Source organism: Stegostoma tigrinum, chromosome 10 (genome assembly GCF_030684315.1).
Source record: "Stegostoma tigrinum isolate sSteTig4 chromosome 10, sSteTig4.hap1, whole genome shotgun sequence".
NCBI lineage: Eukaryota > Metazoa > Chordata > Chondrichthyes > Orectolobiformes > Stegostomatidae > Stegostoma > Stegostoma tigrinum.
The window spans coordinates 10,390,017-10,409,936 of record NC_081363.1 but is presented as its reverse complement, the minus strand read 5'-3'; the positions used below and the strand labels follow the sequence as shown (position 1 = coordinate 10,409,936).

Sequence of the window (19,920 nt, the reverse complement as noted above, 5' to 3'; positions counted from 1 at the left end):
AAAAGTCTGTGCCACTTCTTGCAGAATGGGAACAGGGACATTGCAAAGGCAGCCTAGAATGGCTCAGTACTGGGCAAGGTTACAATGAAAAGTTGGAAGTACAGAAATCACCTTTGTACATAGGGTAAAATTTCAAAGTTGGCAGATAATACAAAATTTGCAAGCAATATGAATGGTGATGCAGTGCAATGTGAAGAAATGAGGGGTGATACACTTTGTTACAAAGAACATTGAGAGGTGGAAGGCATATCAAAAGCAGCACCAGTAAGGCTTAAAAATAAGGAGACGAATTACTGAAGCTATAAAACAGGACCATTGACATAGTAAACAGTGGAAGCTGCATTTGATTTAGAGGCCGAGGCAATCATACAACCAACAGATTAGAACTAAGATAGTAGGAACCGCGGATGCTGGAGAATCTGAGGTAACAAGGTGTAGAGCTGGATGAACACAGCAGGCCAAGCAGCATCAGAGGTGCAGGAAAGTTGACGTTTCGTGCTGAGACCCTTCTTCAGAAAAAAAAGGGAAGAAGGGACTAGATTAGAAATAAGCTGTGCACTCCTGCCACATCCAGTCTTGAATGCTGCTAGACAATTAAACAATTACCAGGCTCCATATGTGGAATCCAGAGTAACTTGGCAAGTTAGATCCAACGTTGGTTTAGTGGTAGGATACAGAGGGTGGTGGTAGAAGGCTGAATGTTTGACAGGAGGCTACATGGGTAGAGATGCTAAGTGTGTTTTCAGATGACACATCGATTGGCCAGGTGGCTCACAGTGAGCAAGAAGGTCTCAGGTTACAAGAGGGTGTAAAACAAATTGGTCAGACTGGCAGATCAGTGGCAGATGGAATTTAACCCTGAAAACTGAGAGATTAGATTAGATTCCCTACAGTGAGGAAACAGGCCCTTTGGCCCAACAAGTCCACACTGCCCCTTGAAGCATCCCAACCAGACCCATCCTCCTATAACCCACACACCCCTGAGCACTACGGGCAATTTAGCATGGCCGATCCATCTAGCTTGCACATCTTTGGACAGTGGGAGGAAACCAGAGCACCCGGAGGAAACCCACACAGACACAGGGAGAATGTGCAAAATCCGCACAGACAGTTACCCGAGGCTGGAATCGAACCCGGATCCCTGGTGCTGTGAGGCTGCAGTGCTAACCACTGAGCTGCCGTGCCGCCCCAAAGAGATGATACACTTCGGAAGAAGTAGCAAGGCAAAGGAATATTCAATGATTGGCTGGATACTAGGAGGCTCAGAGGAACACAAGAATCTTGGGGTGCAATGCATCTTAATAGTTTAGTGGAGAAGGCATACCAGACACTTGCTTTTATCAGTTATGGAAGAGATAATAAGAGCAAGGAGGTTATGTTTGATCTGTACAAAATTTTGGGCAGGTCACAACTGGATTATTATGCGCAGTTCATCACTTAATAGGAAGGATGTGATTGCGCTGGAGGACATGCAGAGGAGATTCACCAGGATGTTGCCTGGGTTGCAGCATTTTCGATATGAAGGGAGGCTGGATAAGATCAAGAGATAGTAGAACTGCAGGTGCTGGAGAATCTGAGATAACAAGGTGTACAGTCGATGAACACAGCAGGTCAAGTGGCATCAGAGGAGCGGGAAGGCTGACGTTTCGGGCCTAGACCCTACTTCAGAAGAAGACCCTGAAGAAGGGTCAAGGCCCAAAATGTCAGCCTTCCTGCTCCTCTGATGCTGCTTAGCCTGCTGTGTTCATCGACTGTACACCTTGTTATCTCTGGATAAGATCAACTTGTTTTCTTTAGAGCACAGAAGGCTTGGAGGGAACCTGACAGAGGTGTATACAATCATGACGGGCATGGACAGGGTGGATAGAAAGCAGTTATTTTCCTTAGTCGAAGGATCACTAACGTAGGGTTATAATTTTAAGATGAAAGGCCGGGTGCCTAGAAGGAATTTGAGGGAAAGGGTTTTCTCTCAGAAGGTCATGGAAATCTGGAATGCACTACCTGCGAGGGTAGTTGAGGTGACACACCTTACGTCCTTTAAAATTACTTGGATGAGCACTTGAAATATCATAACATTCCAGGCTCTTGGCCAAGTGCTAGAAAGTGGGATTCATAGTTAAGTCAGTGCGGACTCAATAGACCGAAGAGCGTCTTCTGTACTGCATTATCTAAGACTCTATATCCCCATCCTCAATGATGAGGAAATACTGCACATCAATACAAAAGGCAAGGTAGATGCACTTGAATCTATCTTCAGTTAGGTGCACCTAGTGGATGGTCCAACTCAGGTTCCTCTAAACGCCCTCAAAAGCACAGATGCCAGGCTTCAGTCAATTCGACTCAAAGCACATGATATCAAGAAACTGCTGAAGGCAACAAACATTGCAAAATTTATGGGATCTGACAATGTTCTGGCAATAAAGCAGGACAAATACAACCTGATAACAAAGTGTGAAGCTGGATGAACACAGCAGGCCAAGCAGCATCTCAGGAGCACAAACCTGACGTTTCGGGCCTAGACCCTTCATCAGAGAGCCAGTCTCCATTATCTCAAATCCAACCTGATCAATTATCACCCTATCAATCTACCTTTGATCATTCAGTAAAGTAATGGAAGGAGCCACTGATAGTGCTATAAAGCAGCATTTGTAAAGAAATGATCAACCAGGGCCACTTACTACCCAGTGTGCCACATAACCTCGCACAGATAACTTATTTCTTCAATAAGTTGTCAAGATGAGAGAAAGGCAAGTTTACAAGAATGATATCCGCCCTTCAGGAGTGAAACAATGAGTATAGATTATACAAATTACATGTGTTTTCACTAGAGTTTGGAAGGTTAAGGGGTGATTTAATTGAGGTTTTTGATATATTAACAGAAAAAGACAGAGCAGATGAAGATAAACTAATTCCAACTGTTGAGGATTCAAGAACAAAGATGCATAATCTACAAGTTATGGCTGAACTGTTCAGGGGAGATGGCAGGAAGCGCTTCCACATGCAAAGGGTGGTAGATTTTTGGAACTCTCTTCCACTAACAGCAGGTAATGCCAATCAGTTGCTATATGGACTAAAGGTACAGCATTAGGTCAGTTCAGCCGTGCCAGTGACTGGACAATCTTGACAGGTTCAGTGGTCTACCCCTGTTCCTAAAATTAATAATGATGGGCAAAGGACAAAGGACAAAGTTTTGGGACAAGAACTACAATGTAATTAAGGGGATTTCTTGATCTTTCAGTGTCTTCTACAGAACGATCCTATTCAAAGACTGCACCTCCCAGTCGCAAACCATTTCCACTCCCCCTCCCATTCTCTTGATGACATGTCCATCATGGGCCTCCTGCACTGCCACAATGATGCCACCCGAAGGTTGCAGGAACAGCAACTCATATTCCGCCTGGGAACCCTGCAGCCATATGGTATCAATGTGGACTTCACCAGTTTCAAAATCTCCCCTTCCCCCACTGCATCCCTCAACCAGCCCAGTTCATCCCCTCCCCCCACTGCACCACACAACCAGCCCAGCTCTTCCCCCCCACCCACTGCATCCCAAAACCAGTCCAACCTGTCTCTGCCTCCCTAACCGGTTCTTCCTCTCACCCATCCCTTCCTCCCACCCCAAGCCGCACCCCCAGCTACCTACTAACCTCATCCCACCTCCTTGACCTGTCCGTCTTCCCTGGACTGACCTATCCCCTCCCTACCTCCCCACCTACACCCTCTCCACCTATCTTCTTTACTCTCCATCTTCGGTCCGCCTCCCCCTCTCTCCCTATTTATTCCAGTTCCCTCCCCCCATCCCCCTCTCTGATGAAGGGTCTAGGCCCGAAACGTCAGCTTTTGTGCTCCTGAGATGCTGCTTGGCCTGCTGTGTTCATCCAGCCTCACATTTTATTATCTTGGAATCTCCAGCATCTGCAGTTCCCATTATCTCTCTCCCCACATTACACTTTCTTCTGAGTTAAACAGATGGCTTCAGATAAGACTTTTTCAGATAAGACTACTCATGCTGACTGCTCACTACTCACTGATGATGTTACCTAGAATGGTGACGAAACGTCTGAAAATTAACCTTCCAGCTCAGCGAGCAAACTGACATCCAGAACTACTCATGCTGTTACAAGTTTCTGCAAAATTCCAAAAGCAACAGCCACTGACATTCAACAACCTGCATTTAGCTGCACACCTAGATCAGTCCTTTGACGCAATATGATACCAGTACAATTACTTACAATTACATAGCAATTAAACTGTAAACAATTTACTGCTAATTAATGATCAAATGTATACTGGCCACAGTTACTGATTCATAGTATAAGAGAGGTTCTGTTTCTGTTCACGGACCAGTCTCTAACCAGAATACCAGATCCTAGGGAACTAACAAAATCAACGGAATGGAAGGATGAGATTTTGTTTTACTTCAGTGAATTGTGGTGTTTTGAAGTGCACTGCCTGAAAAGGTAGCTGAAAGAGATTCAATGGTAACTCTCAAAAAGGAATTGGATACACGCTTGAAAAAGAAAATCACAGTCATAGGTGAACAGCGGGACTAATTAGGTATCTTGTTTTAAAGAGACAAATGGGTAAAGTGATCTTTATTAGTGATGTGTGATTCTGCAAAGTGCAGAGATGCATTCTATACCATACTGGATTGAGTTCACCTTCCAATTTCTGCTCTTATAAAATATTCTATTAGCAGCCAGCTTTGCTGAGTTTCAAATTGTTGCATTGTAAACTTATAAATTTGAATGATTCTATGAATAGCCTTAAATTGCATGGTTCTTTTACTTGTTCATTCATGAAATCTAGGTAAGCATCCCTGGCCCATTATTGCCTATGCCTAATTGCTTATTCACAATTACTGTGCATGGAACAGTCAATCTAAACATAGACTGAATGAAAAGTTATATGCATTCATAAGGATTTGTCAAAATGAAATACTCACACTTTCTAAGTCTGCAATCCTATCCTGAAAACAAAAACAAAAATGCAAATCAGCGAAAAAGCTCCCAATGATCATCAAGCCCCAACATGTATCCGTCAGATGATTATTTACAAACCAAAATTAACAGATTGGAAATTCACACAAGTTCTGTCGGCATCTTAGAAGAGAATAGACAAATTAACTTTTCAGATGTACAGTGAGCTATAATGATCTAGAAAGCAATGTTTGCCAGACGTGGTAGAAACAGATTCAACTGCAACTGTCAGAGGAGATTTCAAGGCTATGGAGAAATATCTCAGGCAATTTGATAACACATGAAGCTGCGTGAAATCTTTCCATTCTGTGAGATTCTACTTAGAGTCTTCTCACTCAGAACTCAATCATGATGGCAAACTCCCAGGATTGAAGTGGAAACTTTTGGAGATGTCCTAAAATTAAAGAAGTCAAAAAAACTCCTCGACTAAAGGGAGACGCTGGGTTGTGACAAACTGAAAAGAAAAGACACATTCAGCAAGGTTCGGAACACACTGAGACCCTTCACCAGGATCATGCAGAAGCGAAGTTGAACCATCACAGGAAGCAATCAAACCTCCAAACAACACACCTACCTAACCCTTCAAGCACAACCCACCCCTCATGTTGGAGAGTCTGCAGATTTCGCACTACACTTATCAGACATCTCAAAACCCATTAAGTTGGAGTGGGAGTAATTAATACTGAGTGTTCCCTAAGAAGAAACCCTTCAGCAGAACTGGGAGGTTAAAATTATCAAGCCCCTTAATATGGTTGAACGAAAGCAGGGAAGTCTGGGAAGTAAAATAATTGAAAACAGTCAACACCGTTATACATGGCTTTGAATTTCTTTTTTCTCCTATTTACCAGCTATCTGGCCTTCCGGATAAAGACAGAATGTAAATATATGGATATCATGTAAAAGTTATATGGAGCATTAGCGAGCTCTCACCTCGAGTACAGTGTGCAGTTTTGGTCGAAATTAAGAGAGGAAGTAAATTCATTGGCGGCAATTCAAAGGAGATTTATTAGATTGATACTGTAATCAAGCTGTGTAATATATTATCATGATTTGGGTGTCTGGATCGTAAAGCAGAGATAAAATAAATGAATGATTTCAATTCTATTAAAGCATTCTTTTCTTTTCAGGAGATCAGCAAATCATTTGGAACAGGACATTGAAGGCCTCAATTCGAAGAAGGCATGTGATTTAAGTCAAATGCTGAGCAGCATACCTGTGAAGTTAAAAAATAAAATTTAAAAAATTGAACTTTTATGATATACAGAGGTACTAGACCTGGAGCCATTAGTTTTTTTTTGAGTTCAGTTCAGAAAAAGATTGTAATGAGGTTGGCCAGAATGATATCATATGAGTTCCCTGATTGGGGCTGTTAATCTGGTCTAATCAGGGAGCCCTGACTGACAGATATAAACAGGAATATTGGACAGGCTGTTCACTCAGAGCTGGCTCTGAGGGAGTTAGATCAGTACTGAGGACTCTCCAAGTGTAAATAAAGGGTGACTTGGTGACAGGATACCAGCCTCTATGCTGTTATTTCGGTTTCAATTGCAGTTCAGGAGCAGGCGGATTTTAGTTTGTTAAGTGGCCGAGCTTTGAGTGCTTGTGAAAAAGTTTCCAAGCTATCAGTTCTTAAGATGGTTAGAACATTGCGCATGGAAAGAAGTCTTCAGGCCAGCAAAAACTGGAAAGAACCAATTAAGTAAGAAATTAAAGAAATAAACAAAATAACTATAGATGTTGGAAATCAGAAACAAAAACAGTAATTACTGCACAAATTTCCAGCAATTTCTGTTTTTATTTAAGAAATTTAAAGAGTTATTGCAGGAATAATACTTCACTGGCAACTGTTAAGGATATTACTGGAATAAAGTTTGGAACTTTGTTAAGATCTTTCTAAAGTGGCATGTATATCAAAGCTTTTTCATAATATACTTGTGCTCTTTAGTTAAAGAATATTGCTAGCCTGGTACATATATTTCTGGGGAATAGCCATCACAGTAACCAACTACAAAGGTTACACTTATCATTTATCAAGCTAAGTTTCACCCTGGAACTTGGTTTGTTAGTATTAACATCAGCAGCGATCATAACAATGCTACATTTGCCAGGTTTCTAGCCGCTTAATGAAACCCTGTCTATCCATCTATAACCTCTTCATAAGGTATGTTTTTATCCAACTTCATGCAATCTGAAAATTTTGGTACCAAGCCTTTATTTTCTGCAGCTAACACATTCAGGGTGTCTGTTCTGTGATTGTACAATGCAGAGCGACACCAGCAATGCAGGATTAATTCTCATACATGGGTAGGATCACTACTAAAGCCCTAATGTCTCAACCATGCCCCTTGCGGTGGCCCTCAAGTTAAACTCAATGTTAGCCATTTCTCGAATAAGAGAGCAGCCTATGGTCTTCTGGAGCTATGGCAGCCTTCATTTCATACTTCCCACTTATCTAAGTCATTGATATAAATGTAAAAGAGTTGAGGTCTTATCTCAAGAGGGTTGGAATATAAAAGCAGTGATGTGCTTCTGAGACTTTATAAAGCTCTAGTCAGGCCCCATTTAGAATACTGTGTCCAGTTTTGGGTCCCACACCTCAGGAAGGACATACTGGCGCTGGAGCGTGCCCAGCGGAGAGTCACACGGATGATCCCTGGAATGGTAGGTTTAACATATGATGAACGGCTAAGGATCCTGGGATTGTACTCATTAGAGTTTAGAAGGTTGAGGGGAGCTCTAATAGAAACATACAAGATAATGCATGGCTTAGAAAGGGTGGATGCTGGGAGGTTGGTTCCGTCTGGCGGGGAGACTAGGACCCGTGGGCACAGCCTTAGAATTAGAAGGGGTAAATTTAGAACGGAAATGAGGAGACATTTCTTCAGCCAGAGAGTGGTGGGCCTGTGGAATTCATTGCCATGGAGTGCAGTGGAGGCCGGGACGTTAAATGTCTTCAAGGCAGAGATTCATAATTTCTTGATCTCACAAGGAATCAAGGGCTATGGGGAGAGTGTGGGTAAGTGGAGAAGAAATGCCCACCAGCCATGATTAAATGGCAGAGTGGGCTCGATGGGCTGAATGGCCTTACTTCCACTCCTATGCCTTATGGTCTTATAGAGGTCCAAGCAAGATCCCTGCAAGACTCCACCCATCAAAACCTGGCAACCAACAAATATCCATTTATGCACACGCTCTAATTTGTTTCAGCTGATTTTCTACTCCATGCTAACACCTCTGAAGTCTGTGGAAACTTATTCACTGAACAGGTTCATGCCAGAAAGGACAGATTTGCCAGTAATAAAAACATCTGGTGCTGGTGGGGAAAAGGGATGCAGAGATACACAATCGGCTACGATCTGTGTGAAGGGTCGAATAACCTACTCCTGCTCCTATCTACTACATTCCTATGTGTTACTTCCATTTTCAGAATTCCTGCATTTCATTGTACTTTCCTCCTCAATTTATCCTGGGTTGTAAGTTTGTATGAACAGAATCAGCATTTCACAGCTTATCACAGTTATCTTTAATATAGTTGAAGTGCTGAATTAGCACAAGCGTGGAATTTTTGAAAATACATTTCTGGACACGGTCTATTATAAAATACTTCCACTTGCAGCAGGCTCTATATTTTCCTCACTGATGTGTAGAATAAATCAGTAAATTTCTTTCACGCATAAACAAAATAATCTGCAGGAATTCAATCACAGTATAAATGCATAGAACCTGAGAGCCACATCACTTAATGGAATGGGGTCAGAGTGCAGTGACAGTATTTTAAAGTCCATTTGAATGTTTGGGAGGGGAGAGGGTTTGAACAGCAGAGAGATGCAAGACAGAATGCAGAGGTGGAGTAGTTGAGAGGGTGAGATGAAGAACCTAGAGGGCAGGGAGAAGGGACAGAGTGACAAAGATGCACAGCTCACCATATTATGCTGCATTTATACTTTATGCACCTTAATCTTAGCTTTTTAATGCCTAGTGCAAACTCTATTTCAATTAAACATTTCTTTGCATTAACAAGATTTCAACTTGTAAGCTCCAACAGACAAGATATTTTATTTCAGTGTTCTATTCCATCAGTTTCTGAAAGGCTTCTGCAATGCACTTTCTTTTGAATCGCAGCGTTATTTTGTCTCATTTCTTTTCTGTCCAGATTTAAACATGCAATGTTGAAGTGTACAAGGAGGCCCCAATTAATGAACATCCAACTTACATATGCTTGTACTTATAAACCAGATCCCATACTACTATAAATTTCAAGATCCCACATGTGACTGTGTGTTTGTACCTACAAACAGATATTTTATATTGTACTGTAATATGTTCAGCATGCATACAAATTAATGGACGAATGTCAAGAGTTAACCACATTTCATGGGTCTGGAGTCACATGTAGGCCAGACCAGGTAAGGGTGGCAATTTCCTTCCCTAAAGAACATTAGTGAACTAGATGGGTTTTCCCAACAATTGGCAATAGATTCATGGTCAGCATTTAGCTCCTAATTCAATTTTCTTTAAAAATTGAATACAAATTCCAACATCTGCCTAGGCAGGATTCAAACTCAGGTCCACAGAACATGAGATAATGGGAACTGCAGATGCTGGAGATTCCAAGATAATAAAATGTGAGGCTGGATGAACACAGCAGGCCAAGCAGCATCTCAGGAGCACAAAAGCTGACGTTTCGGGCCTAGACCCTTCATCAGAGAGGGGAATGGGGGGAGGGAACTGGAATAAATAGGGAGAGAGGGGGAGGCGGACCGAAGATGGAGAGTAAAGAAGATAGGTGGAGAGGGTGTAGGTGGGGAGGTAGGGAGGGGATAGGTCAGTCCAGGGAAGACGGACAGGTCAAGGAGGTGGGATGAGGTTAGTAGGTAGCTGGGGGTGCGGCTTGGGGTGGGAGGAAGGGATGGGTGAGAGGAAGAACCGGTTAGGGAGGCAGAGACAGGTTGGACTGGTTTTGGGATGCAGTGGGTGGGGGGGAAGAGCTGGGCTGGTTGTGTGGTGCAGTGGGGGGAGGGGATGAACTGGGCTGGTTTAGGGATGCAGTGGGGGAAGGGGAGATTTTGAAACTGGTGAAGTCCACATTGATACCATATGGCTGCAGGGTTCCCAGGCGGAATATGAGTTGCTGTTCCTGCAACCTTCGGGTGGCATCATTGTGGCAGTGCAGGAGGCCCATGATGGACATGTCATCAAGAGAATGGGAGGGGGAGTGGAAATGGTTGGCGACTGGGAGGTGCAGTTGTTTGTTGCGGACTGAGCGGAGGTGTTCTGCAAAGCGGTCCCCAAGCCTCCGCTTGGTTTCCCCAATGTAGAGGAAGCCGCACCGGGTACAGTGGATGCAGTATACCACATTGGCAGATGTGCAGGTGAACCTCTGCTTAATGTGGAATGTCATCTTGGGGCCTGGCCCAAGCAGAGGTTCTTGGGGCCTGGCCCAAGCAGAGGTTCTTCCTCTCACCCATCCCTTCCTCCCACCCCAAGCCGCACCCCCAGCTACCTACTAACCTCATCCCACCTCCTTGACCTGTCCGTCTTCCCTGGACTGACCTATCCCCTCCCTACCTCCCCACCTACACCCTCTCCACCTATCTTCTTTACTCTCCATCTTCGGTCCGCCTCCCCCTCTCTCCCTATTTATTCCAGTTCCCTCCCCCCATCCCCCTCTCTGAAGAAGGGTCTAGGCCCGAAACGTCAGCTTTTGTGCTCCTGAGATGCTGCTTGGCCTGCTGTGTTCATCCAGCCTCACATTTTATTATCCACAGAACATGATCTGTCTCTGGATTGACAGCCCAGTGCTAATACCACTAGGCCACTGCCTTCCCACACAGTTGTCTTTACAGTACATTGGGTTGCCCTGAGTTTCTGACAAAGAGCTTCACAATTAATGAAGTCACTATATTAGGGTATAAAACAAGGGGGCACATTTTAAACAGCAAGGTCCCACAAATATCAATTTGATAATGGTCTCTATTCAATTTATGATTTTCAGTAATTCAGTGAGGTGTAAATATGGTTCAAGATTTAGAGACAGAATGTTTTCACCATGGTCTGAAAAAAAATGGGGATTAATGAGGAATATATTAATATATATTGTGCTGGAAAGTCAGGGATCTTGTGGTATTCTGATTGCATTTGAACTGTTAGTTACAAATAATTGCTGATTTGCCTCTCATTGGCAATTGTTTTGTTTTTTAATTCAGTTTTGGGTTTGGCATCAGTGGAAAGGTCAGCATTTATCCACCATCAGTAACAGATCTCGAAATGTGGTAGTGAAGTGAACAACTATCGTCCACATGTTGTGCATTTACTCAAAATATTGTTTAGAAAGGGAGTCTCTGGATCTTGATCTAGCGACAACAAAGAAGCTGCAATATGTTGCCCAGACAGTATCATGAGGGACTCAAAGGGGAACTTACAAGTTGGTGATGTTGTCATGTGTGTGTTCTTCCACATGACAGAGGTTGTGGGTTTAGGAATTGCTACTAAGCAGCCCTGGCAAGTTGCTGCAGTTCATTGCATACTGCCACAGAGCACCCAGTTAGCAGAGGAAGTGATTAGTTAAGGTACCTTTTCAAATGTCATGGATCGTGTAAGTTTTGTACCTTTCAAGCTGCTTGGGCTATAGTTCAGTACATACCAAAAATTATGAATAATAAATTTTTAAAAAGTAATAAAAAATTTTAATTAACCAATTACTGCTGCCTTCAAACAAACACAGAATGTAGGTCTGGCAACATCTGTGGGAAAAGAAACAGAGTGAACTCTATATGAGTCCAGTTTGACAGTTGCAAAAGAAGTTTTCTTGACCTGCGAGTTTCTCTGGCCTTCTCTGCGTTTGTTACAGATTTTCAGCATCTGTAGTATTTTGCTTTCATTGTTGGCTTCAAGGTGTTTTACACTCTTTGCCATCCTTTGAAGAGAGTAAGAGTAAAGCTGGCCCATACAGTCATGGATAATACTGACTTGGACAATGAAAAGAAGCTCCATAATACTGCAACATCTTCTAACAGACACACCTAGTATAATCCCCATGCCACATCACTTTCCCAGCTCCACAAAATGTTGCTGCCTGCTGCTTACTAGTTTTTGAGGCTACACAGGAAGAAGTTATACTCACGTCATATCGTACCTGCAATGCTCTCATCTCTTCATCCTTCTGACATACCTTTTGCAGTAATTCTGTTGAAGGACAATGTATGGACCAATATTAATTTAGGAAATCAAGGACACTTTTTTTAATATCACCTAAAATGATTCTTCATACCACAGTAATCATTAAATTTGAGCTTGTCCGGGATTACACTCAGGGCTGATTTGACCGATCCCTACCTTGCTCCAGTTTAATCCTTTGTACATCCACAATTTAAATGACTCCATCATTGACGTCTGGGGCTAGGTGCTAAAACTGGAATTTGAGAAAACTTTGCATCTCTCTACCTCAGTCTCATCTTTTTAGACACTCCTTAAAACCTACTTCAGTCACCAAACCTTAGGTCACCTACTCTACATTACTCTTGTAAAGTAGCTCAGAACACATAACTTGCTCTTTGAACACAGTTTGAAAGTGTTCTTTCTCTCCTTTCAGGCTTTTACAAGCATCAGGCTGCTGTCTCTTTAGGTACATTCCTCTACTTGGGAGGAATACGATTTTTGGTGTGTACATTCTTAAAGGTTTAAGAAATCGCATGGACTGCACACGCAGATTCCTAATAAGATCTTAAACCCATCAGGTCTCCCCAGTAGCATGATGGCTGCATTATAATAATTAGACACTCCTGCCTTATTCAAACACCAAACCGTCAAAAAGCATGAACACTTATAACCTATATCTAATAACATATTGCCTCACCTTCCCTTGCTTTTGTTGCTATTTTTAACTCTCAAACATTGTTAGATCTATTTTATGACTAATGCTGGTACAATGTGCTGCAAAACACCAGCCCAAGCCAATGCAATTGAATCTAATTTCTCTGTTGGTGTGGCTACTATGTTCTGGCAGTCATTGAATTTGGCAAGTGTCCAGTCAGTTTATCAAAATTCCAGATACAAAACTGGCCCTAACTGGCACCATCTTGGCAATTTTATCTTAGGAGCATGGCTAAATGATGATAAATAGGAAGATGTGAATGGTGATTTAGATGGTCTGAGCTGGAGATGAAGGCACAACGCTTGTTAGAATACAAGACTCTTGTGCCATTCAAGAAGAACATGGCTTTTGTGGTGTTGCTTTAACTGCACCTTCCTACCAGCTCCCCCATACTCCTCAACTCAACTGCTCATCAAAAATCTGTCTATCTTAGCCTTGAACATATTCATTGCCTCAGCCTCCACTGCTCGCTTGGGGAGAGAATTCCAAGGACTAATGACTATCTGAGAAAATAATAACTTCCTTATTTCTTTCTTAAATGGGTGACCCATTAATTTTAAATTGTGATTCTTAGTTCTAGGTGCTCTCATGGGAGGGAACATCCTCTCAGGACCCACCCTGCTAGGTTCCCTCAGAAATATTACAGGTTTCAATACAGCTGATTTCCATTGTTTGAAACTCCAGTGAATATAGGCCCATTCTGCCCAATCTTTCCTTTTATGACAAACTCCTCATCCCTGAAATCAGCCTATGGAACTTTCCCTGAATTCCTACAATGAATGAAAGCAAAATAACTTTTATTTACATAGCAGGTTATCATTTCCTCAGGACACTCCGAAGTGCTGCACAGCTAATAAATAAATTCTGCGTTTATACAGGCAAACACAGCAGCCAAGAGTGAAGCAATAAATGAGTAATTAAGCTGTTCCTAATGCTTTAGGTTGAAAGGCATATATTGGACAGGTCACTGGGAAAATTTTGAATAGTGCCTTGGGAGCCTTTGAGGACAAGACTCTAGTTTAATGTGTTATGCAAAAAGATGCAATGCAGTACTGAATGGTGTATATATATACATTCACAGATCTAAGTATACATATATTGATTTTAAGCTGGCGTAGTGTTCTGGGAAAGGGTCACTTGGTCCTTGGGATTTCTGTCCACAGATACTGCCAGACCAGCTGAGCTTTTCCAGCAATTTCTGTTTACGTTTCTCATTTCCAGCATCCACAGTTCTTCTGGCATTTTTTTATAATGCCACTGGCTCCTGATATACCAGTCTTTCTAAGTTCAATAATACCCAAGTAAGCTACTAGTCACTGAGACTACAGCTTTGGGGCAGCTTGCTTTGTCTGTGCTGTCACCCTTTGCAAATGCAGTAAGGTTACTCTGAGGTTGCTACCTGCTAGTGGATCCTGGATGTTGGAATCCAGCAGCACCAGGTCATGTAAAGATCTCATGAATTTATTTTTATATACTTTGTAATGGTAGGCTGAAATGGAAATAAGACTGTTTTAAAAACACAAGGATTTCTGAAGGATAAAAGCACATTTTAAAAACAAGTAACCTAACCCTGAGCATAACTCAAAAATCAGTACTTTGGCCTGTAAAGTCCCATCTTTATATGTACCCTGGGACCATCACTGCTAACCAAATAAATTAAAATTCCTTACTGATGAATATCTTTCCATCCTTATGGACCATGTTACATGCTACCTTTGTCACATAGTCAATACCAATAAGTGCTTCACGTTATAATAATTATCTCAAATTTAAAAGTCAGCAGGATTTTACAGCATGCTCAGATTGCTGCTCCAGCACAATGTTTAGCAGATAGTCCACCATCAACTATGAACAATTCGGTACATACAATCACAGAGTCTGCAAGGTCCTTTTGGAAGCACTTGAAACTGGTCCAATGCTCTGTGTTAGCAATGGTACAATGGTACTTTCATTCTTATTTTTCCCAAGGACACTTATGGTTAGTACATAATGCAGACAGAAAAAAAAATAAACTTGCATTCTTCCAGAATTGAATGGTGCCATGTATGTATGGCGAAGGTACACACTTTTCACTGCATTTTTACATTGAATAATTCAATTCATTTGAGTACATTTATACCAAGTAATTCCCATACAATCGTTTGATTGTAAAGGTGTTATTTGGTGGTAAATAAGATAGCTTATGGTATACACAGCAAGGTCTCTTAAACTGCATTAGTCAGTTAATCTGTATTGCCTCAAGGAGAATGTCTCTACTCTTTTCTAACAGTATTGTGGACTTTTTTTAACATACAGTTAGGTCTGTTTAACATCCCATCACAGAGGAAATTATCCCTGACAATACAGCACTACTGTAAAACCAGATTACGTGCTCAGATAGGATGTTAACCAATAACCATCAGTCTTAGAGGGATCAGCAATATGGACTAAACCAGCCATTTGGAAGAATATCGGAAAAGAGATTCCAGAGGTGAAAGACCATTCTTTCACTTTCGGAACTTCTGATTTCCATTTGATTCAGCTCTGAGTTCTCAGTCAAGTAGACAAGAATGAAAACAGAATTAGTACTTTGGATGTTCCAAAGCACTTCATAATCAATGGAAAGTTTTTTTCACTGGTATGGTGTTAGGAAGCGATGGTGTAGTGGTATTATCGCTAGACTGTTAATCCAGAGACCCAGGTCATGTCCTGGGAACTAGGGTTCAAATCCCATCATGGCTGATGATGGAATCTGAATTCAAATAACATCTGGAATTAAGAGTCTAACAGCAGCCATGAAAGGTTTGTCGGACAAATCCATCTGGTTACACTAATATTCTTGAGGGAAGGAAACTGCCATCCACGTTTGACCTATTTCTGACTCCAGATCCATAGCAATGTGGCTGACTCTTAACTGCCTTCTTGTAAATTAGGAGTTGGCAATAAATGCTGGCCTAGCCAGCAACCCCCTCATCCCAAGATTGACCAAAAAATAGGCTGCACAAGTGGCCAGATAATCTCTTTTAATGAAAGCAGTCAATGTACAGTGTTGGTCAGGATGTCCTAATGTTGTGACAGACTTTGTTTTAACATGTTGTCTGCAAGACTGCACTCCTGATTAAGGCGTTGCTGTTTCTGGAATGGAGCTGTCATCTAAAACTTTTTAACTCAAGGCAAGAGTGCTACCTTTGGAGACAAGACTGCCACCTTAATCAAGTCCAACAATGCAACATTGGCTCTCATTTTTCACTGCTGAGACCCTGACTGCAAGCATTTAAAATGAGTATTCATAAAATATCCTACCATATATCTGAAATAATGAATTTCCCATGCTGTATGAATAAGTGTAACATTCATGAAGTACACAAATTTAATCAAACATTTTGCTGACGTGGAGTCGTCCTTAGGAATTAGAGTGATGTGAAGTTTTTAAAATAAACTATCGTACAATTCAGGTGAGTTAATAAGAATAGTGAGAAAAATCAGCAGTTATTAAAAGGCTTTGGGCGATGTTGTGAAAAACACCATAGAGAGAGCAAAAATCAACCTTTTGTAACACGGGAATGTTCTTATACGTAAACTCCATTTTAATGGAATATTAGTTTTATTGTGGTGGAGCCATTCTGAAGGATTGTATGTTCTGTTGGTGGGGATGGGGAAATTCAGTGGAGTAGAATTGATTTGATTTGTTATTATCACATGTACCAAGCTACAGTAAAAAGTATTGTTTTGCGTGCTAAGCAGACAAATTGTACCTTAAATAAGTACATCAGGGGAATATAACAGAATGCAGAACAATTGCAGTTTAAGGCAGAGCAGTTACCATACCTGGCTGTGATGCATCCTGACAGGCTGAGGGGCAAGTGTGCATCATATGTAATATGATGACATATGTTTCATGAAATTGTGCGCTGAAGCAAACAGGACCTTGCACATAGAATATTCCTCATCTGTACAAGTGGTTTGGAACTCAGTAAGAGGGGCAAATGTAAACTTTCATCTAGGTCAACATGAGATGATGATCAGTATCAACAGTTCTTGGGGGTTGGCAGTTCCAACCAGCAGCTGGAGCTGAATATAAATAGTGACAGAAATGTTCTGTGCAGGCAAATAAGGGTTTTATTTTGGCTGTGCCAGTGATACTGACCACAGCTTCAGAATTTAAAGGTTTGTAGCCTACATGATAAATTGAACCCTGAAGGCTTATCCAGTTGCTACAGCTTCCTAAAATCGGGAGGTTTTTGTGGCTGGTAAACAGCATGCCTCAGATAGAATGGAAGATGCTGGGGCTGAAGCTGCAGGAGATTGGGATCATTAACCTTTTGAAAACTGGAGCAGTATCTGCATAGGCCACTAGCACTAGGATCCCCTCAAGGCATTATTGTGGCAGCATTCATGTGGCAAATCCAACATAGTTATTTACGGAACCGAAGTATCATTAAACTCACTGCAAAACAGGTTTATTATTCCAGCAAATTACAAGTGAAAACCTACCTGCCTACTCATTTGGTCCCACTCACTCTGTTGAAGACTGCCAACATTGGCCAGTTCTGCAGTTTCTAACTTTGACTTGCTTGGCCAGAAGAATACTTTGACAAATAACAAGCAAAGTACAGTGAATGCTGAAAATCTGAAAGGGAAATTAAATTGCCAGGAACACTTAAAAATCTTGCGTTATAAGGTCATTGACTGAAAGCATTTCTATCTCTGCAGTTAACAAAGTGTGAAGCTGGATGAACACAGCAGGCCAAGCAGCATCTTAGGAGCACAAAAGCTGCCGTTTCGGGCCTAGACCCTTCATCAGAAAAGGGGAACGGGGAGAGGGTTCTGAAATAAATAGGGAGAGAGGGGGAGGCGGACTGAAGATGGATAGAGGAGAAGATAGGTGGAGAGGAGAGTGTGGGTGGGGAGGTCGGGAGGGGATAGGTCAGTCCGGGGAGGACGGACAGGTCAAGGAGGCGGGATGAGGTTAGTAGGTGGGAAATGGAGGTGCGTCTTGAGGTGGGAGGAGGGGATAAGTGAGAGGAAGAACAGGTTAGGGAGGTGGGCATGAGCTGGGCTGGTTTAGGAATGGAGTATCTCTGCAGTTGCCTTCTTATTCACTCAGCAATTGCAGCATATTCTACTTTTATTTCAGATTACTTAAATACACATTCTCTGCATGTTGGTTCTCTCCATGATAAATTCACTTGGTTTGTACTGATTTAGCCATACCAGAAAGATTTGTGCTTAACTTTCTTGTTCTAGGCTTTGGATCTTCTCTGATCTCATCGATGATTCTCAGCCCCAGCATCTTCCATTCTATCTGAAGCATGCTGTTTACCAGCCACAAAAACCTCCTGATTTTAGGAAGCTGTAGCAACTGGATAAGCCTTCAGGGTTCAATTTATCATGTAGGCTACAAACTTTTAAATTCTGAAGCTGTGGTCAGTATCACTGGCACAGCCAAAAAAAACCCTTATTTGCCTGCACAGAACATTTCTGTCACTATTTATATTCAGCTCCAGCTGCTGGTTGGAACTGCCAACCCCCAAGAACTGTTGATACTGATGACATCATCTCATGTTGACCTAGATGAAAGTTTACATTTGCCCCTCTTACTGAGTTCCAAACCACTTTTACAGATGAGGAATATTCTATGTGCAAGGTCCTGTTTGCTTCAGCGCACGATTTCATGAAACATATGTCATCACATTACACATGATGCACACTTGCCCCTCAGCCTGTCAGGATGCATCACAGCCAGGTATGGTAACTGCTCTGCCTTAAACTGCAATTGTTCTGCATTCTGTTACATTCCCCTGATGTACTTATTTAAGGTACAATTTGTCTGCTTAGCACGCAAAACAATACTTTTTACTGTAGCTTGGTACATGTGACAATAACAAATCAAATCAATTCTACTCCACTGAATTTCCCCATCCCCACCAACAGAACATACAATCCTTCAGAATGGCTCCACCACAATAAAACTAATATTCCATTAAAATGGAGTTTACGTATAAGAACATTCCCGTGTTACAAAAGGTTGATTTTTGCTCTCTCTATGGTGTTTTTCTCAACATCGCCCAAAGCCTTTTAATAACTGCTGATTTTTCTCACTATTCTTATTAACTCACCTGAATTGTACGACAGTTTATTTTAAAAACTTTACATCACTCTAATTCCTAAGGATGACTCCACATCAGCAAAATGTTTGATTAAATTTGTGTACTTCATGAATGTTACACTTATTCATACAGCATGGGAAATTCATTATTTCAGATTAGATTAGATTAGATTCCCTACAGTGTGGAAACAGGCCCTTCAGCCCAACAAGTCCACACTCCCGTTGAAGCATGCCACAGATCCATCCCCCTATAACCCACACACCTCTGAACACTACGGGAAACTTAGCATGGCCAATCCACCTAGCCTGCACATCCGTGGACTGTGGGAGGAAACCGGAGCACCCGGAGGAAACCCACACAGGCACGGAGAGAAGTTGCAAACTCTGCACAGTCGCCTGAGGTTGGAATTGAACCCAGGTCCCTGGTGCTGTGAGGCTGCAGTGCTAACCACTGAGCCATCGTGCTGCCCCACCCACAGAGATATATGGTAGGATATTCTGTGAATACTCTTTTTAAATGCTGGCATTAAGGGTTTCAGCAGTGAAAAATGCAGCCAGCAATTCAGCATTCTCTGTTGAAGAAATGGTATTTGCACATGGATCCAAGATTTGAGTGCAGCATCATTGAGGAAGCCCAGAGACATCTTCATTTTACAATTACCCTCCTTCTGTTGATGTCCTTCCTTATTTCTTAGAGGCCTCAGTTTCTGCACTCATCAAGTTCTGGATCCATGTGCATACCCTATTTCTTCACTGTTGATGAAATTGAATGCAGTAAAGCATTAATACAGCAATATATATACAACTTTGAACTTCAAATCACTTCTGAGAATTAGCAGGACATCAGCCGGAGTTCCCAGATATATGGTTTTGGAATGTTTACTTTGACATGGTTATCAAGTGCATACCTTTGGCAGTTCATATATAGCATCCTTCACCAGCATTGTCAGTGACAACCCTTTAGTGGCCAGTTCCCAACT

The 19,920-nt window shown here is 41.9% G+C and overlaps 1 protein-coding gene across 1 annotated transcript in view; it reads right to left on the bottom strand.

Moving 5' to 3' along the window:
* The window catches only part of LOC125455519 (centrosomal protein of 128 kDa), a 475,711-nt gene that overhangs the window by 145,702 nt on the left and 310,089 nt on the right, over positions 1-19,920 (bottom strand). The window contains exons 18-19 of the mRNA XM_059648981.1: positions 12,115-12,164; positions 4,946-4,969 (exon numbers count right to left, since the gene is read on the bottom strand). Of these exons, the coding sequence (XP_059504964.1) occupies positions 4,946-4,969; positions 12,115-12,164 (74 nt within the window). The remainder of the gene's footprint in view (positions 1-4,945; positions 4,970-12,114; positions 12,165-19,920) is intronic.